At 48.6% G+C, this 25,036-nt stretch overlaps 1 protein-coding gene across 2 annotated transcripts in view; it reads left to right on the top strand.

The window, feature by feature from the left end:
- The window catches only part of LOC140396830 (cysteine-rich motor neuron 1 protein-like), a 419,037-nt gene that overhangs the window by 113,131 nt on the left and 280,870 nt on the right, over positions 1–25,036 (top strand). For both annotated transcript variants that reach the window (XM_072485588.1, XM_072485597.1), the window contains exon 2: positions 3,897–4,064. In XM_072485588.1, the coding sequence (XP_072341689.1) occupies positions 3,897–4,064 (168 nt within the window). The remainder of the gene's footprint in view (positions 1–3,896; positions 4,065–25,036) is intronic.

The following is a 25,036-nucleotide window of genomic DNA, read 5'->3' on the forward strand; positions in this document are numbered from 1 at the left end:
TTTTTGGTGAACATTTTGGCCTGCAGCGTGACATTATTTGGGGATCCTGGAAGTAGCACAGACTAATTTTTTGAAAATCCATGGGTTTTCCAATAATTGGGCCTGATTGTAACATCTATACGTAACTCGACACAGAAGCAGCTCTTCAGTGGTTCAGCCGGGGTCTTCATCCCGTCTATAACATTTTCATTTGAATTCTTGGCCACACGATGTACTTTCTCCAGACAGCCTCTCAGTCATCTGCCCACAGCAAAGTTTTAATTTCCAAACACTTGGCCCCCGGCACATGGAGGTTCGACAGAGAAAGACAGAGACTTCACACAGGTCCTTCGGGAAGTTCTTGGCATAAAATAAATTAGCTATTTTTGAGGGACCCGAGATTTTAAAAGAGTACTGTTCTCACAAAAAATACTTTTTGGCAATATTTCTTTGGGGAAAGGAAGAAAACTGTTACACAATAGTCTTTTCAATTCATTCACTTACTGCACACGATATCTGCAATTGGTTTGAGAAGACATCAGGTATCCTGTAAAAGTGTAAAATCCCATTCTCTTTGTTCTATGTCATTATACATTTTCGAATCAAGTGACGTCTGTCAGCTTAATTTTATTACAAGTTTGAGGTGGGGAAGCAGTGGCCTATTGATATTGTGGCTGGATGAGTAATCCAGAGGCTGTTCAGGACAACACAGCCCATCCATAAACATACACTCCCTTCACCGACAAACAGTGGCAGCCATGTGTACCATCTAAAGATGCACTGTAGGAACTCGCATGTCTCCTTAGACAGCATCTTCCAAACCCACGACCACTGCCACTTAGAAGGATAAGGGCAGCAGACACATTGGGAACACCACCAACTGGAGGTTCTCCTCCAAGTTGCTCACTATCCTGACTTGAAAATTTGCAATTTTTTCACTCTGTCACTGGGTCAAAATGCTGGAACTCGCTCTCAGTACTGTGGGTGTACCTACACCTCGGGGACTGCAGCAGTTCAAGAATGCAGCTCACCACCTTCCCAAGGACAATTCGGGATGAGCGATAAATGTTGGCCTAGCCAGCAACACTCATATCCCTTGAATAAATAAAAATAAATATGCAGGTGGTGCTAGGTTTGCTAGGCACTCATCAAACACCAATCAATGCATTATGTCATATTAAAAGTTGTTATGTCAGTCTACAATGAAACTGGAGATCTTACTGACTGACTGCAAAGGAGATATAACACTTGGGGCGGGGGGGGGGGGGGGGGGGGTTAGTGGGCAGTTAGTGGCGTGCACAGGCGTGACCATGGTGTTCCGTGCCCTTCCATCCCAATCCCAAAGCCCACCTCCTGGCCACCCCCTGCTACTTGCCCTGGCAGAAGCCCTCTCGCCAGCGGCACGACTGTCAGCAAACAATGGTGATGTTGGATACTTTCCTACCCCCTCTCTTCCCCCTCAGCCTGTTTCATGATTTTTGAAAGCACAAATTAACCTTGCCATCAGGAATTTGCCCCAGTAGAGGTGGAGAATCGCTGAGGCTTCGGTGAATACCGGGTGGGGCCTGCTCATGATATGCCAAAGGTGTTTACTGTACGTTTGTTCTGGAACGTATTGACACCTGTCGAGTCGACAGAGAATTGTGACTTGGTATGAAACCGGCACCTGCCATGATTTCGGTGGTCTGAACCGATTCTCAGCTCCGATTCTGGAGGTGACCGACTGACAGAGATTCCTCGTGCCCTGAAGGCATTCAGTGAAAGAAATGAGATTTCTACTCCGTGCTGTGGCAGCCCTCTGCCTCGTTGGATGATGGTTCCTGCTGTTGTGGTGACCAATGTCAAACATTGCCTGGTGTGGCACAGGAGCCTCCCTCTGGCGTTGCAGTCTCTGCCACCTTTACTGCAGAGGAAGGCAGTGGACTGAGAAGGTGCATGATTCACAGGCCTCTGTTTTCCCCGGGCCCTCTTCTCAACCAGCTGAACTTTCCCTTTCTTCTCACTCTTCCAAGTTGTCACCCTCAAGATCACCGCTGTCCGAAATGTCTGCAATCTTCACATCTCCCTTGGAAGTGTCCTTGTAGCAGATGCATAAATGCCTTGGAGATTATGACCCAATGGCCAGTGGACCATACAGACGGCCTTTCGGTATACGGCAATCATCCATCCGATGAACATGGCCATGCCTGCGCAGACGTCAATGATTTAGCGATGAGTGTATGCTGATGGAATTAACTTGCTCCAGGACCTCTGAGTTGGTGACCTTGTCCTACCAAGAGATGCTGAGATGACATCTGAGGCAGCGAAATTGTTCCATAATTTCTCCGACCTAGCGCATGTTGTCCAGTTGTCACCAGAGTAGAGGGGTTCGCTGAGGACATTGGCTTGGTTGACTCGCAGTTTGGTGTTGTCAGTCAGATTGTTTTTGTTTCACATTCTCTCACTCGGCTTAAATATAGCAGCTGCAGCTTTCGCAATGCATGTGTTTATTTCAGCATCAAGTAACAGATTGCTGGTGATTATGGAGTCCCACATGCCAGCAAAAACAAAACAGCTATGAAACAGCATAGTAACATTCAGTATATAATTGCAAAATATTGTGTATTTATAGATCAAGATACATTAATACATCATATAAATATGATAATCCTTTTAAAGAAATTAGTAAAAATGTTATTACTTTATATATTCCTCTAGGTTTTAGCCAAACTGTCTGTATTCCCAGGTGACCGAAGACTCGGTGAAGCCCCTCTCCCTTTCAGCCCCTCTCCACGTGCATGTACACGCACACACAGACACACAAACCTCTTTCAATCCTCCCCACTCACTCAGCAGCCTGTCCCCCCTGTGAAGCAGAGTTGTTAGCCCCAAGGTAAGGAGCCTGTACAAGAGACAGATAGGAGAAGAAAGACAAAGTTTAAAGCTACCCCTTTCTCAAGCATGAGACATACTTACATAGAAACAAACGTAAAAAATAAAATCAGGACAAGGCTATTCGGCCCTTTGAGCCTTCTCCGCCATTCATTATGGTCATGGCTGATCATTAAGTTCTCATCTTCCCTCCCATGTCCCTTGAACACTTTATCCCCAAGAACTAATTCTAATTTCTTCTCGAAATTACACAACGTGTTGGCCTCAACTACTTTTCTGTGCTAGTGAATTCCATAGGTTCACAGGGTGAAGAACTCTCTCCTCACCTCAGTCCTAAAAGGTTTACCTCATATCCTCAAACTATGACCCTTTGTTCTAGACTCCCCACCATGGGGGACATTCTTTCTGAATCGACCCTGTCTAATCCTTTTAGAATTTTATAAGTTTCAATGAGATCCCCCCTCGCTCCTCTAAACTCCAAATGAATATAATCCTAACCGACTTAGCCTCTTCTCAAAAGACAGTCCCGCCATCCCAGAAATCAGCCTGGTGAACCTTCCCTGCGCTCCATCCATTGCAAGAACTTCCTTCCTCAGATGAGGGCACCAAAGCTGCACGCAATACTCCAGGGTGGCCTCATCAACCTATACACTCCGGCTTCCCCACAATTGAAATCTCAGTGACTGAGTTAGCGTACAGACATCCTGAACCCAATTGAACTCGCCACCAGATGTATTTCCTGAAGTTAAAGATCATTTTGGTCTCGCCATCCAGCCTGTCCTGTATGGCAGTATCAATCCAGTGGATCCAGAATGCGTCGTCATCTCCCCACAGTCGCCACTGCTCCTCTAGCAGGGACCGCGCATGACCCCAAATGGAACCCCTGCTGTAGTTGCTGGTTGAAGATTTTGATCAGTGTTAGATTCTTGTCATTTCTGCTCTAAAATCTTAGCCTTTAAATATATAAGCATTGTTAAGAATGGCTGATGTTTAACATCTATGTTCTATTGCATATCTGTAATTTCAATGTTTCCTTCCTCCTGCAGAGATAGAGTTTATTGAGGATGTTGTGCCGCAGCATGACCTGTGCCCTGAGATCTCTGGCTGTAACCTGCTGAATAGGCAGTGTGTCTGTGAAATCGTACACTCCTGTGTCAACCTGTTCACCTACCCTGATCTGGATGCCTGCACTGCTTCCTCAGGCCATGCCTCAGGTAGAGTAATTTTGTAATTGCGGATGAGCATTTTGAAGTTAAATGAAGCCAACTGCAGGAGATCGTTTGAATTTATTTTATATGCTGGATGCATTTGATAGGTAATCACATCAATATGGAACAATGAGTACATGTAACAAACTCTGCATACTGAAAATGGTCCACTTCCCTTCTGGGTAAGCATGTATAAGCTGCAGAAGAAAATAAATATCCTGATGGAAAATTTGGCAATGGGCCTTTTCTCTTTCCACCTTTGAAGCTTATGGTAATTAGACAGGTGTGGTGCCAAGAAAGCTTGAGTTGCCATTAAGCTGTCTACTTTAAGCAGTTTGTTTTATCTTCCTTTGTTGCGATGGCTTTGTGGAATAACTTGTGAAAAATGTTACTTAACATTTTTGCTCTGCTCTTTAGAAAATTTGAGAATATTAGTAATCTCATTTTGTCGCTCCCCCTGCTCCCGGAACTGATCCTATTGCTTTGCTTCTTACTAGCTTGTCTGAGATTGTCAACCATTTGGGCAACCATAAGAATGTGGCTACCAAATTTATCAATTTATTTTCCAGCAAATTATAGTTCAGGCGGTAAGCTACTATAGAGCTTGCGGCATGGAGTGTTCTTTGAGGTGTTTTGGAATAGTTTATTAGCGTTTGTTGCAATAATATGAAGAGGTATCCACTTTCCATGTCCAGCACTGATTCAAAGTCACTGAAAATATTTAAGTATGATACTGCAGATGCTGGGTAACTAACCCTAAAGCAGGAAACGTTGGAAACACAAAACAAATCTGAAATGAACCTTCTATCTGTGGATTCTAGGTGCAGAACTTTGTTGGTAGACAAACTGTAGACATACTCTGGTATATGCTTAACACTTGTTTATTAGTACTACATCTAAACAGGCTACTGAGTAGGCATGTTGCTCCTAGATAGAGTGTTCCAAACTGCCTCTCTTTTTGTGGTACATCATCACCAATGTTATTTGTTGGCATACCCCATCTGTTGACCCCTTAACTACGGTAGGGTCTGTGAAGAGAATGAACAAGTTCATGTCCTGTGTGGAAAATACACCTGCAGATATGCATGCACAGGGCGGCACGGTGGCACAGTGGTTAGCACTGCTGTCACACAGCACCAAGGACCTGGGTTCGCTCCTGGCCCCGGGACACTGTCCATGTGGAGTTTGCACATTCTCCCTGTGTCTGTGTGAGTCTCACCCCCACTACCCAAAGAAGTGCAAGGTAGGTGGCTTGGCCATGCTAAATTGCCCCTTAATTGGAAAAGTAAAAATAATAAAGAAGATATGCGTGCACAAAGACACTTGTGTGTGCATACACAGGATATACTTTCCAAATGGGAAGCATGTGGAACTAGCCAAACAACTTTCACTTAAAATATCTGTGTCTAGATCTTGAAAGCATCTTGCATATTGGGTTATAATTATGACATAACCTGTAAACACGTGCAGCTTAATTTCGTCCTATAAATAATAGTGAAAAGAATGCCTTGTTACACAGTCTTTGGTGTTCCATTTGAGTCCGCTTCAACCTGATATTCCACGTAAAACTAATTGTGGTCTGTAATGAACATTAAGCCAGTGGCAGCGGGATGGGGGGGGGGATCAATTAGAATAGGGTTTAAGAAAAAAACACCTTTTTTAGCAATATTATTTGAACCATTATACAAAATACTTATTGCAATTTGGTTAAGATTTACATGTAATTTAAAAAATTATTATTATTATTTACCAGACACATTTTGTAAGCAATCAGCATATTTATTTCACCCCTTCATTACTTCATGTGACATTGTTTGTGTATAACTTTGTTTCTTCTCTTGTGATTAGACTGGCACCAGTACTTAACTGCTTCTTATATCCACTGTTCTTCAAATAGTGCCTTTTAAAATTAATATCTTTGATCTTTAAGACTTGAATATGTGGCTTCTTGGTTTTATATGTCTCGACAACTTCGAAGAAGGTAAAGTGAGCATAATGTGTTGAATTTCCCCCATGTTTTCAACTATTCTATAGGAAGATATTTCTGAGTGGCAGTCTTGTGGTTGGTTTAGCACAGTGGGCTAAACAGCTGGCTTGTAATGCAGAACAATGCCAGCAGCGTGGGTTCAATTCCCGTACCGGCCTCCCCGAACAGGTGCCGGAATGTGGCGACTAGGGGCTTTTCACAGTAACTTCATTGAAGCCTACTTGTGACAAAAAGCTATTATTATTATTATTATTATTGTGTGTTTTGTGTATTCAAATGACTGACGAGAGGCAGTCTGAGAGCAAACACCTTGGGCTGCATTTTTGCTTTGGGGATGGGAAACAGAGCTAACGCTACTTCCGGGTCTCAAGGCCACCCCAGGGGAATGCAGTCTCTCTTTTTTAATTTGTTTATGGAATGTGGATGCCTCTGGCTAGGCCAGCATTTAGTTGTCCTTCAGCAGTTGGTGGTGAGCTGCCTTCTTGAACCACTGCAGCCCCAGATGTGTAGGTACACCCACAGTGCTGTTAGGGAGGGAATTCCAGGATTTTGACCCATCGCCAGTGAAAGAATAGCAATATATTTCCAAGTCAGGGTGGTGAGTAACTTGGAGGGAAACCTCCCAGATGGTGCTGTTACCAGGTACCTTTAGGGTTTTAACATGGGTGCCCCCTTTAATTTGAATGGATACAGGTTCTCTGGGCAATAGGATCTAAAAGCTGGTGTGCCAATTAGATGCCACCCATCTTCAAAGGGTGCTTCAAAATGAAGGTGCACTCTCAGCAACTTTTTTAAAAATTCAGATAAAAAAGGAAAAAGCAAGCCTGACATTGATGAGTGTGGTGGAGCAGGCGGGTGATGGAATCCCTCTCCAGGGATACCTTTGGCTGCACTCACACCCAGGCAAGCAGGGAGGGCCTGCAGGCCTGGCGAGAACACTAGCCCCCAGGCCTGGCACTGAGTGCATGCCTCCAGGCAGCTAGATCACTCTTTTGTGGGGAAACTGTCAACTGGAAATCCCAGTGCAATCCTGAGTCTGATTGGCGACCTGCCTGCCTGCTTCATGGGGAAAATTAGCCCTGCTGGGCCCCAAATCTGTTTCCCTAAAAGTGCCAGGTTCGAGAAACTAGCATGCTGGCTGGCATCAGTAATTTGGGGTCCTGTTCAAGTTAGTTCCTGACCTCGCCGAGCACTGCAAACTCTGCTTCTTGTGTAGCACTCCTACTGTGCTATCATAGATTTTAGTTACAGTGATGTATGAATGAGAAATGGATTCAATCAAATGTTGTGTCACTGGCTTGGAGCTATTATCAGACATGGAAAGATTTTACACTGGGGACAAGTTTTTGCCTGGGTGCGCAGGTGTGTTTCAGTGAGCGACTGGTCACATTGCAATTCTTTTAGAGAGAACTATATGAAACATTAGTTAGGCCACAACTTGAGTACTGTGTGCAGTTCTGATCAGCTCATTGTATAAATGTCATTGCACTGGTGAGGCTGCAGAGGAGATTTATGAGGATGTTGCCAGTACAGGAAAATTGCACTTGTGAGGAAAGATTTTGCTGGTTTTTTTTCCCTTGTTGTAAGTTGTTGTCATGTGGGATCAATGGGCAATCTTGGTTATGCATAGCACTTCGTGCAGTCTCCTAGGTGGAGGGTAGTTTTTCATCAAAACATATCTACACGCAAAAGATCCAGCAAAATAGTCTGGCAGAAATCAGTATTGAAACCATTGCTGCATGCTATCTTTACCAATGATTTATGAGAGAATTTTCAAGTTTGCTAGCACATTAATTCAGGAGTCAGGGAAGATGAAATAATCCAGTGCAGTTACATGCGTTGAAAATGCCCATCAATGTGGATAAGTGCAGTTTGATGCATTTCCGGCATGTGTATACCATGCAGGGTTACTTACCATAGTGTCAGCCTTGGCTCACTGGTAGCATTGTCGTCTGTATTATTACAGGATTTAATGAAACCTAGAGAGGATATTTCCTCTTATAGGCAAATCTAGAACTACGTAATGGGCTGAAATGAGGGACGCAATCTAACAAAATAAAGTCTGCTATGGCGCCTGTAGTGCTGGGAACGACCCCGCTATCTAACAACACTTTTGTCTCGGGCTTCAAACGCCCACCTAGGCTGCGCTGAGGAGCTCCGACAAGCGAAGCTTCTCAGTGCAAGAAGAGATTGGGGTGCCATTTTTAAATAGTACCCCGATCTTCTCCCCCCCCCCCCCCCCCCGACTCCCCCCACCACAACTCACCTGTTTGGTGGGGGGGTCCTCGAACTCCCGGTGTAGGCAAAATGCCACCTTGGTACTGCCAGCCCAGCACCCTGGCACTGCACTTGGCAATGCCACCTGGGCATTCTGGCTGCACCTGGGTGGCACTGCCACTGTGCCCAGGAGGCACTGTCCGAGTGCCAGGCTGACAGTACCAAGGTGTCCGGCTGGCACAGCAGTTCCAGGATGCCAACCGGCCCAGATACCAGCCACTGGGGGGCTCCGACCGCAGGGCTGAGGCAATCAGGTATTGAGGTTTTCAGTTTAGCTTGGATCGGGATGTGAACAGACAAGAAGTGTGCTCTGAATACAAGGATTTGACTGTGGACAGACTAGCAGCTCTTCTCAAAGAAGTTTAAATAAAAAGATTTTGCCTGTGAATGGAACCAGAGTGTCTCAGGCTGGCAGTTTAAACAGTAGAGACGGGCAAGATTCTTCAAGATGGGTCCTTAAAGATATTGCTGCTCAAAGTGGTTTATCTAAGGTATCTCTTTACAGCAAGTATTCCTGAGTCTGCCAACTGTATCTAAAAGTGGATTGTGACACAAGATATATTTTTTTTGAGTAGAGATAAAGATCGCAGTTAGAATTGTTTCATTGTATTGTTAAACATTGTTCAACTGGAAATTGAAAGATATTGTTTTTAAGATAAACTTAGTAATTATTGGGTGGGATTCTCCAGCATAAAATAATGGCGCGGACCACTCCAGCGTCGGGCCAACCGGAAGTTGAGGAATCCTCCGCACTTCCGGGGGCTAGGCCGACGCCGAAGGGGTTGGCGCCGTGCCATACAGTGCCGAAGGGCTGACGCGAGTTAGCGCATGCGCAGAACTGCTGCCGTGGTTCCGCGCATGCGCAGATCGGCCGATGTATTCTTGCGCATGCGCGGGGGGGGGTGCCTACTCCGCGCCGGCCATGGCGGAGCTCTACAGAGGCTGGCGCGGAAGGAAGGAGTGCCCCCACGGCACAGGCCCGCCTGCAGATCGGTGGGCCCCGATTGTGGGCCAGGCCCGTGGGGGCCCCCCCAATAGGCCGAGCGGTCGTCGGTTTCTGGCCATTCCCACCGGTGGGACTGGCCAGAAACCGACGACCGCTCGGCCTATTGGGGCCCGGAGAATTGCGGGGGGGGGGGGGCGCTGCCAACGGCCCCCGACCGGCGCGGCGTCGGAGTGGCGGGGCGGGTTTCACGCCACCCCCCGGGGATTCTCTGACCCGGCGGGGGTCGGAGAATCCCGCTGATGGTGTCAGTAATAAAGTTTGTTTTAATATACTATATCCCAATTTGTGCATGGAATCATTCCTGGAGCGAAGTATCCTTTCCTCGCAGTCTTTGTTTCACTCATTGCTGTAAGTGGGACCTTTTCGTTTTCTAAATTTGCAGCTGTGTTTGACTACAAAATGGCACTTCAAAAGTAATTTCTTTCTTTTTTAAATAAATTTAAAGTACCCAATTCTTTTCTTTTTCAATTAAGGGGCAATTTAACGTGGCCAATCCACCTACATCTTTGGTTGTGGGGGTGAGACCTATGCAGTCATGGGGAGAATGTGCAAACTCCACATGGACAGTTACCCGGGGTTGGGATTGAACCCGGGTCCCCGGCGCCGTGAGACAGCAGTGCTAATCACTGCGCCACCATGCCGCCCATTAAAAGTAATGTCTTGGCTCTTATATTGACAGACACCCTGAAGCAAAAGGTACAATGGTGCAATTTTAACTAAACCAAACTGACAGCGCCATGAAGGAGAAAATGTTTCCTGCTAGGTAGATTAGATTAAAATTGCTTTCATGTATATGAATGCAAGTTATTTTTTATGTTTTGGGCTTGTGTATGGGACACCGAGGGTACGCATGTGTACAACATGAAACCAATGGCTTCTATAGGGTGCCAGAAAGTATTTTCGGCATTAAATTTCACCCTTGCCAAAAAGGTTACCCAACTCTTACAAGTATCCTTCGGAATAAAGCTGAGCTGGTTCCTGAGGATTGAAGATGATTCTAGTTCTAGAAAGTCGGTGAAGATAGCTGATTCTCCTCAAGATTGTTCCATTTCCCTCTGAGATGGGAGAGGAATTTCCAAAACTTTATCCCCTCAAGTGGCCGAATTTGTTTTTGTGTATTGAATGTTTGTAGGATGGACGGGGAAGGGAATTGGGGTAATGGGTGCTTTACCAGCTAGGTCATGTTTGAATGAGGTGGGATTTACCGGACCAGTTGATATTTCCCTCTTCATTCATGGGTCCTGGAGAAATTCGGTGAAGTCTGCTTCTCCTAAGAACATTGGATAACACGCTTCTCACCTAATATTTGCTCCCACTTTGGATAGAGCACAGCGGTAAATTTCCTCTTTCAAAAACAAGCACATGTTTGCCAAAATCTTCTGATTTGTTTATTTTTGCTAGTTTATGAAAACGTAAATGAGACATTGCATTCCACCAAATATTTTAAAAATGTTCTAGAAATTTCGGTTTGGAGCACAACTTGCATAAAGAAGTCTTTTGTCAGGGATAGATGCTGCATCATGTCCTGAATTTTTTGTTTATCAACTTGGTGGATACTGGGAAAGAGACCATTGTTGTGTACAACCACAATGCATTGATGGCCATGTCTTCCGCTGTCTAGGTCCAAAGCTTTGGAATTCCCTCTCTCTTAAATCTCTCCTCAACTCCTCTTCTTCTCCAGGAAGCATCCTCGATTATTTGACGGTCACCAACCCACAGTTTATGATGTGATTTTACTGCAGGCGAGGAAGCAAGCCCCAAGTCCACCCCAGCCAGAATGGAAATCAAACCCTGTGCTTTTGGCGTTATTCTGAACACGCGCTAGCTGTCTAACCAACTGATACGACCGCTCTCCAGGCATCCTTCCTTTCCCCCCCTCCCCCCTCATCCACCCCATCACTTCTATTCTTTTAAGATGCTTCCTCAAATCTACCATTTCACCACGCTGTCCTAATGTCTCTTCCTTTAGCTCAATATTAATCTTTGTCAGATTGAGCTCCTCAGAATTGTTCGGGGACGTTTTGCCACGATGAAGATGCTATATCAATACAAGCTGTTATTGTATATCTCCCATGCTATAGGTGAATATGTCAGTGTATTTTTCTTAAATATCACTCTCTTCTTAAAATCACATTGTTTGCAGTGTTGTGGTGCACATCACTTTATGGGGAAAATAAATAAGCAAATCCTTTGTTTTTGAAAAAAATTAAAAATGTAACTTTTCCAGCAGCCAGTTTAATGTGACTACTCTTGATAATCCAAAATCTGATTGATACTAGTCTTGTGTTTTTATAATGGTATAAAGGCACCAATCACTCATAAGGGATGGTGTAAACACATTGTGAGTTTATTTATTGAGACAAGGCACGTGTGATCATATAAACATGGAGAGAAAGCTTGAAGACATCAGCAGCAGCGCTGTCTGTGCTGTGTTCAGCTCACAGGATGATAAAGGCAAGAGGATGTAGCCAAGCTAGTTTTAAAACAAAATTTATAGGATCTAATTATTTTTTTCCAATTGAGGAGCAATTTAGCGTGGCCAATTCACTTACACTGCAGATCCTTGGGTTGTGGGGGTGAAACCCACACAGACACGGGGAGAATGTGTAAACTCCACAAGGAAGTGACTTGGAATTGGGATCGAACCCAGATCCTCAGCGCCATCAGGCAGCAGTGCTAACCACTGCACCACCCAGGATGTAGCCAAGCTAAAGGGGAGAATGGGAAACAGAAGATTGGGTAAATGAGGGCTGACAGACATGTATGAAGATGCTGGGGAACATTTAAGAAGTAATTACAGTGGCTATTAATCCCTAATCTATAATCTAATAATAATCGCTTATTGTCACAAGTAGGCTTCAGTGAAGTTATTGTGAAAAGCCCCTAGTCGCCACGTTCCGGCGCCTGTTCGGGGAGGCTGGTACGGGAATTGAACCCGTGCTGCTGGCATTGTTCTGCATTTCAAGCCAGCTGTTTAGCCTGCTGTGCTAAACCAGCCCCTATAATCTACAAATGGGATTGAGTCAAATTTTATTTGTTAGAACTGGTGTTTTCTTCCCCATCCCCTGCCCCCGCCACCATCATTGGGTTATGGGGATAGGGTGGAGGTGTTGACCTTGGGTAGGGTGCTCTTTCCAAGAGCCGGTGCAGACTCGATGGGCGAATGGCCCCCTTCTGCACTGTAAATTCTATGATAATCTATGATAATCATAAAATTGTGACATGGTAACTACAACAGGGAAACTGGCCATTTCAGTCCAATCAGTTTGTTTCGGTGTATATCCCCCACACAAGTCTGTGGTAACCACTCTGTTTCCAACCCCCATATAATCCCTCACCCCCTTTCCTTGATCAACTTGTATGACCTAGTCTTAAATCCTGCTTTTGTAACTGGTGCAGTCCACAAGTATCTGCAACACAAAAGGTTCCTCCTGCTCTGTTTCTTAACTCAGTATCCAGTGAAACAAAATTCCCGATGTATGTTTTTCTGGTTTCATTAGACACGTATATTTATTAAGCTTATTAAAAAATAAGGGGCGACATTCTCCCGAAACGGCGCGATGTCCACCGACTGGCGCCCAAAACAGCGCCAATCAGACGGGCATCGCGCCGCCCCAAAGGTGCGGAATGCTCCGCATCTTTGGGGACCGAGCCCCAACATTGAGGGGCTAGGCCGGTGCCGGAGGAATTTCCGCCCCGCCAGCTGGCGGAAACGGCCTTTGTTGCCCCGCCAGCTGGCGCAGAAATGACATCCCTGGGCGGCGCATGCGCGGGAGCATCAGCGGCCACTGAAAGTTTCCCACGCATGCGCAGTGGAGGGAGTCTCTTCCACCTCCACCATGGTGGAGACCGTGGCGGAGGCGGAAGGGAAAGAGTGCCCCCACGGCACAGGCTCACCCGCGGATCGGTGGGCCCCGATCGCGGGCCAGGCCACCGTGGGGGCACCCCCCCGGGGCCAGATCGCCCCGCGCCCCCCCCCCCCCAGGACCCCGGAGCCCGCCCACGCTGTCTTGTCCTGCCGTTCAAAGGGTGGTTTAATCCACGCCGGCGGGACAGGTAATTTATCGGCGGGACTTCGGCCCATACGGGCCGGAGAATCGAGCGTGGGGGCCCGCCAACCGGCGCGGCCCGATTCCCGCCCCTGCCGAATATCCGGTGCCGGAGATTTCGGCAACCGGCAGAGGCGGGATTCACGGCAGCCCCCGGCGATTCTCCAACCCGGCGGGGGGTCGGAGAATGACTCCCAAGTTCCTTCATTTCACCAAAAGGATAAAGTGTATCATTTTATTTACCAGACCTTATTGACTCACAAATATGCCTATTTTCCAATGGTCGAGGTTATGGGGTATATTTTGAACATCTTTGTGAAAATTTCCAGTAAACATTATGGCCGCAATTCTCCGGCCTCATTGCGCTCTCGCTCAAGGGAGGGCGTTCAATGTGGGGGGTAAGGGGGGGGGATCAATGGGGCAATGGAGGGTCCCGGGGCGGGAGCCACTGCTGCTTGTCAGTCGGACACCCTCTCCAATGCCTTACAGATATTGAACGCTATGACAGGGACTTTGGACCCAGCAGAACTTGTCCTAGTGGTGCTGCTGCTAGGCCGGCTGGCCAGCCGCCAGAGACGGCGGTGGCGGCAGCGTCTGCAGATGCTCGAGGCGGCGGTCCATGTGCCGGACCCCGCCCCACATCCTGAGGACCCAGCCACCCATCAATCCAGGGAGGGACCCAGTGGGGGAGTCCTTTGAGGGCCAAGTGTGTACAGGCGTCGCTAGCCATTTGAACAGATGACGGACAGCGCGGTGCCGCAGGCGGTTCCGCCTTAACAAGGAGACGGTGGGGCACCTGTCCTCACGGACTTGGCACCACATGGAGGAGGAGGGCACCCATTCCCGGTGGCCGACAAGGTCACTGCAGTCCTGAACTTTTACACCTCGGGATCATTCCAGGGCTCGAGCAGGGACCTGTGTGATATCTCGCAGGTTATAGCCACAGGTGCATCCGACAGGTCACAAATTCCCTGTTTGCCCAGGCAGAAAACTACTCAACTTTGACATGGACCAAGCCCAGCAAGATGCCCGGGCAGCAGGTTTCTCTGCCTTTGCCAGGATGCCACAGGCGTCTGGGTAGGGGAGGGGAAGGTGTCAGACATATATCAGGAGCTGCAGGAGGTAGAGGAAGCCTCAGTGGGGGAGTTGAAGGGCAAGTGGGAGGAGGAGCTGGATGAGGGCCTGTGGGCCGATGCCCTGGGCAGGGTGAACTCCTCCTCATCATGTGCCAGGCTCGGATTAATCCAGTTTAAGGTGGTGCATCGGCTGCATATAACGGCGGCAAGAATGAGCAGGTTTTTTCGGGTGGAGGACAGGGGCCCGAGTTGTGCGGGGAGTCCGGCAAATCATGCCCATATGTTTTGGGCATGCCCAGCGCTTAAAGGATTCTGGCAGGGGTTTGCAAGGGTGATGCCTAGGGTTTTGGACGCTCGGGTGAAGGCGAGCCCAGCGGTAGCGATATTTGGGGTGGCGGAGGATCCGGGAGTGCAGGAAGCGAAAGAGGCCGAGGTACTGGCCTTTGCCTCCCTGGTAGCTCGGAGACGGATTCTGTTAATGTGGAGGGACTCGAAACCCCCGGGTGTGGAGACCTGGGTTAGCGATCTGGCGGGGTTCCTCAGCCTGGAGCGAATAAAGTTCGCCTTGAGAAGGTCCTTGATGGGGTTCTCCCGGCGGTGGCAACCTTTTCTTGACTTTCTAGGGGAGCAGTAAGTGTCAGCAGCAGCAGCATCCTGGGGGGAGGGGGGGGTGGGTTCAGGTGGAGGGGGTACTGTTGATATAATGTGAGTTGGACATGGAGACAAAACCCACCTTGTTCTGTTTAAAAACATTTTTAAAAATTTAATTAAAATTTCAGTTGTGTAAGTAGTTTCATTGTAAGCTTTGGGCTATGTTTATTGTTATTTTCTATTACTATCTATTTATATTTTTGTTATGTAAAAATGCTCATTGGAAAAACTTTAATAAAACATTTATTGAAAGAAAAGAAGGCACCGACCATCAAAGGTTGGTGGACGAGCCCAGGAAGGAACTGGAGGACCAGCTGGAGGCTGCAGGACAGCCGGCAGCGGTGAGGATCGGGCAAACCCGGGGGGGGCAGGGAGGACCTCATACCTGGCCTATTCACATAGGGCGTGGCCCTGTCTGTTATAGCTACTTTACACCCCCCCCCACCCTTCATCTCCCCTGCCCTCCATCTCCTACCCTCCCAGGGTACAAGTTACATCTTTTCAGGGTGCTAGGATTGTGTCGGCACCATCAGCGGGTCACTGTCGAGGGCAGGGGTGCCCCTCCATCTATGCCACAGTTTGACCCCTACCTGTCTGCTGAGTGCTCGCTCACATGCATCACCTGCATGCAGTGTGCCTGGGGAGGGGGGGTGCCTAGAGAGGTGGGCCAAGTCTTCAGAGGTCAGCCTGCTTGCGGACGAAAGTGACAGAGGCATCATACTGGTAGTGCCCAGGATGTTTATTGTGTTGTATAATTCTCCACTCTCCCGTTGATGTGTGTGTGTCGTCTCCCCCCCACCCCCCCCGCCGCCGCCCAACCCACCCAACCACCACCACCACCTCCACTCCCTACCTACTCCTCCCTACCCCCCTACCCCAGTGCCCTCAGTGATTCTCAATATGCTTTGCCTTCCTAGCTTTACCGGTACATCCTAGGTATGTCCACAGAAGCACATCAGAGGTGGATCAGCCAGCTCCTTACCTCGTCCTGTGGTCTTCGATGTCCTCTGGGGCCGGAGGGCCCCACCACACTTGGCGGTATATGCACAGCCAAGCTGCCCTGTTCCGGAGGCTGAGAGTGAGACGTGGTCTCATCAGAGGGGTAGAACTCAGGGGAGCTGGCGGCCACTGACCCCACTCCATGGGATGGGTCCGGGTTGGCACCCAACGCCTCCTCCTCCCGAACGGTGACCATAGGCCCTGGGGTTCATCTCGGGACGGAGGGGCATCTGGTTCAAGCCAAAGCAACCCCTTCATCATCTGGCTCTGCCAGCCCTGGTGGCTCCCCATGGTCTGCACCGTTGTGTTGACGCCCTCGGCGATGCTCCTCAGTGACTGGGACATGCTCTGCAGCGCCTCGGCAATGGCCACCTGGGACAAGCTCTGCCGCACTTCAGCCATTCCCATCTGAGAACAGGACATGTCTCCCAGAACCTCATGAAGTTCAGCCTGGTAGTGCGTCACATACCCCAGTAAGGTAACATTCTGCCGGAAACCTTAGCCATGGCCGTCACTGACTGCACAACGCCTTGGACATCTTCACTAATGGTGCCCATGTCTTACATCAGGCACTCCACTGCGACCGCCACCCTAGCAGTGTTGGTCTCAGTGCCATGCATTGCCCGCGACTTCTCCTGCGCCCGTAGCCTCTGTCACTCCTCCAATCAGCCATGGATCTGCTGGAGTGTCGCTGACATCTCCCTCTGAATAGCCTGACCACTCCCTAATGTCTCCATTAGCTCCTGGTAAACCTCATCCACAGGTTCAGCATCAGGGTGGGATCCAGCTTCCTCCTGGGATCCAGCAGCCCTCCGACTGCTGTCTCGCCTGGGGGTTCCTGCCTCCACCTGATGTATATCAGCAGCTGACTCACCGGCAACGCACTCGCCAACCCACCGCTAACAAGGTCGAGCAGCACTTGCTCAACCAATCCCAGCCAGCTCTCAACAATGACGGCCAGGAGACCGGCCCCAAGATTCAGGGATGCAGACCTGGGGAGGCACCTAGCCACAGTGGAGGCCAGGAGGGATGTCCTGTTCCCCCAAAGGTCCCGGAGGATCAGCCACAGGGCAGCGGGTGAATCTTCATTTGAGACGAGAAGTCCATGGTGCTCACCAGATTGTGCCCCTGAAGCTTGACCAATAACATTTCCTCCCGAGGTGCGTGTATCTGCACTGGTGGAGGGTGGGGATGACAGCTGTGATGCCTCGATCGTGTCTTACTCTGAGCTCCCCTCCCATGTGGTCCCGTGGGAGTCAGGAGAGGGGACCACCTGGGATGGGCTGGCACCGCCGGCTGGAGGACCTGCGGGAGAATGGACATGTGGTCAATGGGAGGGATGGGTCAGTCAGTAAGGCAATAACAACTCACGTTGGACAGGTCCTCGGGGTGGAGCCTGGTGGTTCCTCACCTCTGCGGCATCCTCCAGCCTCCGTGTGGGTGACCGATCTGTCCTTGGCCACCTCAGTCACCTCCAGGGTCCACTCATTCAAGTCTGGCACCCCACCGCCAGTCTGGGCCCCTTCCCAGTAATTGTGGGAGAGCTTTTCCTGAGGCGAGCCAGAGAGGGCATCGTTAGCCACATGCATGGTTCACAGTGGTGGGTGGGTTGGAGGGTTTGAAGGAATGATTGGCGGGGGGGGGGAGGTTAAAGGGTCAGGGAGAGTGAAGGGAGAGTTGGGGGATTTGAACGGAGAGGGGGAGTGAAGGGAGGGTTAGGGGGTTGAAGAGAGGGAAGTGAAGGAAGGGTTCGGGGTTTGAAGGGAGAGGGGAGGTGAGGGAGTGTTGGGGGTTGCATGGAGAGTTGGGGGGGGGGTGAATGCTCGCGTGAGGGCGGAAAGGTCTCGGGTGGGGCAGGGGGTAGGTGTTGGTATCTACTCACTCGTACTGCCCACTGTAGGTCGTTGACCTCTTTCCAGCATTGGCGGTCAGTCCTCCTGGTCACACTCCCAGAGCTTACTGCCACCTCACCCAGGCAGCACTGGCTGCCCTGTGGCTGACCCTCCAGGACCTTTGGGGGAACAGGACATCTCTCCTGGCCTCCACTGTGGCTAGGTGCCTCCCCAGATCTGCATCCCTGAATCTTGGGGTCGGTCTCCTGGATGTCATTGTTGCGAGCTGGCTGGGATTGGTTGAGGAGGTGCTGCTCGATCTTGTTAGTGGTGGGTTGGTGAGTGCGTTGCCGGCGAGTCAGCGGGTGAAGCTTCATTTGAGACTAGAAGCTCGTGGGGCCTCGTTAAATGATCCAATTAATGTAAAATAGCGTTGCCGGCCTCACTGGGCTGAGTGCCGGGAAGCTCGCGGTTGTTCCCGCTCGCTACCACACTTTCTGGAGAATTGCGCCTTATGAGTGCTGTCATCCAAGTCCAATGTAGCATATTGGCATTTTATGCCCAATACTGCACCATTGTCTGAATTCACAGTTTGATTTATGTAGATTGTATCCCCCTTATGAAATGCAATTAAATTTATTATTACATCTGTAAATTTTGCACATTGAAAGGTTTGATGCATTTGTAAACAAAATTTTAAAAAATTATTTTTAAAATAAAAATTAATTGACAGACAAAATTAAATTTAGAGCAGTGTGTCAAAATTGTACCGTTTCATAAATTTATTACACTGACAATTCAAAAAATATTTACGGTTTGCCTGTAAAATGGAGAAACATCCGGATGTCATGAATGCCGCTGTCTAAATCTAAGTTCTTATTTTGATGGAAACCACCGTGGCACTGCAACATTGTTCAATGTTGTTTCCTCTTCCCCTCTCCAAATTGAGCCAGAATCACTGGATTGTTACAGTGGTGAAGGAGGTCATTTGGCCCATCATGCCTGCACCAGCTCTCCAAATGAGCATCATGACATGGTGCCTGACTTTTCCCTGTACCCCTGCATATTGTTTCTGTTCAAATAATCATCTAATGTCCTCTTGAACCTGCCTCCACCACACTTCCAGGCAGTGCATTCCAGAGCCGAACCACTTGCGTGTAAAAGTTTTTTCGTACATCACATTTGTTTCTTTTGCAAATCACCTTAAATCTGTACCCTCTCATTCTTGATCCTGTTACATTGGGTGGCACAGTGGTTAGCATTGCTGCCTCACCGCGTCAGGGACCCAGGTTTAGTTCTGGCCTTGGGTGACTCTATATGGACTTTGCACATTCTCCCTGTGTCTGCGTGGGTTTCCTGCGGGTGCCCAGATTTCCTCCCACAGTCCATGTGCAGGTTATGTGGAATGGCCATACCAAAATTGCCCCATAATGTGCAGGACTGTACAGGTTCGGTGGGATTGCGGGGATGGCGAAGGGGAGTGGGCCAAGGTGGGGTGCACTTTCAGAGGGTCGGTGCAGACTCGATGGGTCGAATGGCCTCCTGCACTGTAGGAATTCTATGGTTCCATGGGGGAACAGTTTCTCCCTATCTATTCTGTCCAGCCCCTTCATGATCTTGAACATCTCTATCAAATCTCCTTTTAGCCTCTTATCCTCGCCAAGAACAGTCCCAACCTCTCCAACTGAAGTTTTGTCATCCCTGGAACCATGCTTGTAAACCTCTTCTGCACTCTCTCCAATTCATTCACGTCCTTCTTACAGCATGGCGCCCCGAACTATCCATAAAAACGCCAGTTGCGGTCTAACTGATGTCTTGTATAAGTTCGGCATAACTTCCTTGTTCATTCAGTTTTAGCCAGAAGTGTGATACCACTGACGCACGTAGATGCACAAGGCAATGTCATTCCAATAGCTACATCCAGCTGCTAGAACTTCAACTACACCTGCAAGAATGTAAAATCGAAGTGGGTGCAAGGCCAAATAGAAATGTTCAATGGTTTTGCATAACGAGGGGCGATGGTGACCTTGTGGTAATGTCACTGGACTAGTAATCCAGAAACCCAGGCTAATGCTCTATGCTCAAGGGTTCAAACTGCACCACGCCAATTAAAATCTGGAATTGAAAAGCTAATGTCAGTATTGGTGACCATGAAATGATTGTCATAAAAACCCATCTGCTTTACTAATGTCCTTTACCGAAGGAAATCTACATGTCTACTTGTGACTCCAGGTGCACAAAAATGTGGTTGACTCTTAACTGCCCTCTGAAATGGCCCAGCAAGCCACTCAGTTCAACTGAAATTCGGGATGGGCAACAAATGCTGCCCCAGCCATGACGCCCACATCCCATGAAAGAATAAAGAAAGAAAAAGAAAATTTATAAAAATAGCTGAAAATCAACAATGGCTAAAATAGGAACTCTGTGTAGCTGGGCCTGGGAGACTTAGAAATTTCTTCCCCACGTGAAGAAAACTAATGATCAACAGGAAGAGCATATTTTAGATGCGATGCATCAGCAGGGTTTCCTCTGAGTACAAGCCTACCTCAATTGGAATAACTCCTGCTGTAACTGGACAAGCAAATGCTAAAATCAAATACAAGGAGAAGCAAGTCTCCAGGAAAATACGCAGTGCATTGTTATTTAGCAGGGGCTTGGATTTGTCCATTAACCAATCATTGGCAAAATTCAGATGCTATCAACTCTTGGTATATAAGTCAAACAAGTGTCTTTTAAAAGATGAATTTGCATTTAATAATCACTTATTGTCACACGTAGGCTTCAATGAAGTTACTGTGAAAATCCCCTAGTTGCCACATTCCGGCGCCTGTTCAGGGAGGCTGGTACGGGAATTGAACCCGCGCTGCTGGCCTTGTTCTCCATTACAAGCCAGCTCTTTAGCCCACTGTGCTCAACCAGCCCGTATATAGTGCCTTTCACAGCGTGGCAATTCGCAAAGCTCTTTTTAGCCAATGACGTACTCTTGAAGTCTAGTCTCTGTTATAATGTAAGGAACAAAGCTATCAATTTTAGATCACATTGATTTGAGGGATAAAGATTGGCTTGGACATCGTGGATTATCTACGCAGCTCCTTGTTGAGGAAGTGCCATGGTAACTTTTACTTCCATCCAAGGGAGTAGACATGGCTTTGATTTAAAGTTCCATCCAAAAGACTGCACCTCTGACAATAATTCTCCCACAGTACTGCACTGGAATGTCAGTCTAGATTTTTGTGTTTAAATCTCTGCCATTGGACTTGAATCTGTTATCATCCAAATCACAGGTGTGCATTCTGTCAATTGATTCACAGCTGACATTAGAGTGAGATTGTGGAATATGGAGTGGTTGAGACAAACAGCGTAGATGCATTTAATGTGAAGTTAGGTAAGTGAGGGAGGAATATTGATGGAGTGATATAAAGTAGATAGGAGGAGGATAATTAGAAACCTAGGCTGCAATTTTCCCCCTGTGCCGAGGTGGCTTGTATTGACCGGTGGCGGGGTCTTCTAGTTAATGGCAGCTTGCATGTCTTGCCTGCCCCTGCAGCGAGTCAACTTTGGCGGGACCGTAAAATCCCGCCCAGGAACACCAGAAAAGACCAGCTGGGTCAAATGGCTAGTTCCTCTGCTGTAAAATTCTGTGTTTTATTAATCACCATAACCCATTCATTGCATTGTATGCAGCCTGTTCAGGAAATGCATCAGGGACCTTCCATTGTTTCAGGATGTTGGAATGGAATCAAGAAAGTTACTGGCTAAAAATTTATAAAAAATTACAAACATACATACTGTTACCAGCTGGGGCAATATTGAAGTTTATGCCAATGTTCTAAGACTCCTCTCTCATGACACCTTAGCTATACATATGTTAGAGCAGTTACTTGCAGAACAATCATAAAAGGATCAAATCACAGCCCATATTGTATAATGAGAAGTGAGAAGGTTTTCATCCCCTCTTGAAGAGCTGCAAGCCAGCAAGGGAGATTTAATTTCTGTAACTGTAAATGTGTTGGTTCCTGTTCACAGACAGCAAGGACGTATAACAAAGAGTAGTTTAAAAGCAAATTATTGTGAATGCTGGATCTGAAACCAAAAGAGAAAATGCTGGACAATCTCAGCAGGTCTGGCAGCATCTGTAGGGAGAGAAAAGAGCTAACGTTTCGAATCCAGGTGTCTCTTTGTCAAAGCTTTGGATGGCCACCTCGCTGGGGGATGTGACCCAGTGCCAGGCTGACCTTGATGAGGTTCTGCGGGACATGTCCCGCTCTCAGGTGAGCCTGGCAGAGGCGCTGTGGTGCTTGACCCAGTCGCAGGTGGGCATTGCCGAGGCATTGCAGAGCATGGCCCAGTCACTGAGGAGCATCGCCGAGGATGTCAACACGACGGTGAAGACCATGTGGTACTGCAAGGGCTGGCAGAGCCAAATTATGCAGGGGTAGCTGGGGCTCGAATCAGCTGCCCCTCCGTCCCAAGGCGAACCCCAGGGCCCTGTGGGCACCGAGGAGGAGGCGGGTGCCAACCCGAACCTCAGGCCTTATGGGCACCGAGCAGGAGGAGGAGGCAGGTGCCAACACGGATCCGCCCCATGGAGTGGCGACGGTGGCCGCCAGAGCCCCCAGAGGACACCCGCCGGGGGCATCGAAGGCCACAGGACCTGGTAAGCATCTGGCTGCCTCCACCTCGTATTTGTATCCTGGGGATGCACCAAGACTAATGGTAGAGCTAGGAGAGCACAGCACATCGAGGATTACTGAGGGCACCGGGTGGGTGGGGGGGTGGGGGGGGGGGGGGGGGGGGGGGTAGGTAGGGGGTAACGGAGCTAGGAGGGCAGGGGAAGCACCATCGGGCGGGTGGGAAATAGTAAAACACAATAAACAACTTTGCGCGCAACTAGTTTGATGCCTCTGTCACTTCCTTCCGCAATGCGCGCCGACCTCCGAACCCTTGGCCCATCTCTCCAGGCATTCTCCCCCCCCCCCCCCCCCCCCCTCCCCGTGGCACTTAACAACCCTCCGGCCGTGGACATATTCCCGGAGCTGTGTTCCATTCCCTGGCTTTTTGGATGTTGGCTGTTGCATGTGTGGCGTTGCCTCCCGCAGTATTCAAGCACAATGTCCATGCATCAAGGTGTGATTGGGATGCTAGACTCCCACATGCTCCATGGCTCGCCCACCCATTGTGGATTGTGTCAAGTGCTCACTTAACCACAATTGCCAATTCCCTATTAGCAATAGCCTTCAGCCGCACGGCAAGAGGCCTCGGCAGTCGGTGGGGGTTATAGGTGGTCGGTGGGGCAGATGCACAGGGACAGGAGTTGCCCCCGGGATGGGTTCACATGATCCAGGGGCTGGCATAGTGGTGCCACTCAAAGTTGCTCCCCCAGCAACCCACCCCCCACCCCCACACATGGCAGTCCACCCCTGCGGAGGGTCCACCACCCTAGCCGGGGGGCCCCCACCCCCTGCTGAGCACGGGGGTGGCAAGTCCAATGCCGCAGGATCTTTGCCTGTGAGCAAAGATGGCTACTCACCTCGTCGGCTCCCCGCCGAAGCCCTTCCACCAGATTCAAGTTTTGAAAAGGAGTACTAATTGGCGCCAGCGTGAGCACTCGCTGGGGAGGCCGCTGAATGACGGGAGGCCATTGGCTATGGGGTGGCTCATATTGTATGGAAATTGGGCTTATTTCCATACAATCCGCTACGGCAATCCGCTACGGCAAGATCCCAATTTCACCTATGGGAGCGGGCCGGTTGCATCGCAAACTGTTTGGCGCCTGCCGCGGTTCTCGTTTTCTGCCTCTCCCACTATTCACTGGCCTCATTTCGCTTGAGCGAGAGCGCCCCGAATTTGCTATCCATTTGTTGTCCTGCATAAGGGATGGTCTAGCACAGGGCTAAATAGCTGGCTTTTAAAGCAGACCAAGGCAGGCCAGCAGCACGGTTTAATTCCCATACCAGCCTCCCCAAACAGGCGCCGGAATGTGGCGACTAGGGGCCTTTCACAGTAACTTCATTTGAAGCCTACTTGTGACAATAAGCGATTTTCATTTTCATCTCTGAATATATCTGGAATACTGTTGGTGAATTGAGGCAAACGGTAGAAACCATTCTACAGAAACTGATTCCAGTCAATGGTAACCTTGCTACCTTAGAGCATTCCCTTCCACAGATACAAGTTTTGTTTTATTGTCAGACTCCATCACTGTAGTCAAATGTGACAAACAATCAAACAATGGCCTTTTTCAGAATACTTTCACTTTGACCACTTTTCAGAATGAATGGTAACTCAGCACTTGGCACAAACCGAGAAAAAGGAGAAAATACTTGGTATATATAGGTAATGGATCAAATGAGATTTCACATTCAACAGTGTTCTAATAGGATCAGGGACTTAAAAATATTGTCTGGAGAAATTCTTGCATGTGTTTTCGGTGCTGACTACAAAGATAAGGGAATTAACAGGCTTAATGTGTCATACAATCCATAATTGTGATGTGCCCCATCTCATGTGAAGCCTACCTCTTTGGTTCTGTCATACAAGGATGATCAACTCTCAATGTGAGGACAGTTTTTTGATCCCTGTGCAAAGATAATCATCAAATGGAGGAGGAGGCCATTCGGCCCATTGAGTCTGCACCGACCCTCTGAAAGAGCTCCCTACTCAGGCCCACTCCCACACCCATCCCCGTAACCCCACCTAATCGGCACATCCCTGGACTCTAAGGGGCAGTTTAGCATGGCCAGTCCACCTAATCTTTGGACTATGGGAGGAAACCAGAGCAACCTGAAGAAACCCACGCAGACTGGAAAACGTGCAACCTCCACACAGACAGCCACTCAAGGCCAGAATTGAACCCGGGTCCCTGTTTCGGTGAGGCAGCATTGCTAATCATTATGCCACAGTGCCGCCATTTGGGCTGCTGAAAATGGCAGTCTTAGTGTGTAATATAAGCTGCTATTATTCTTCCATTACTACACTATGTTGAGTAAGTAGTATTTTAAAATCACCACTTATTTCACTGAATAGAACTTGGGATAAGCCAATGAGCAAATAAAGAATGGTTAGTGGTCAGCCTGTATTCAGTGGATAGGGACAGGTCTG

The sequence above is a fragment of the Scyliorhinus torazame genome, chromosome 2 (genome assembly GCF_047496885.1).
Source record: "Scyliorhinus torazame isolate Kashiwa2021f chromosome 2, sScyTor2.1, whole genome shotgun sequence".
In the NCBI taxonomy this organism is placed as follows: Eukaryota; Metazoa; Chordata; class Chondrichthyes; order Carcharhiniformes; family Scyliorhinidae; genus Scyliorhinus; species Scyliorhinus torazame.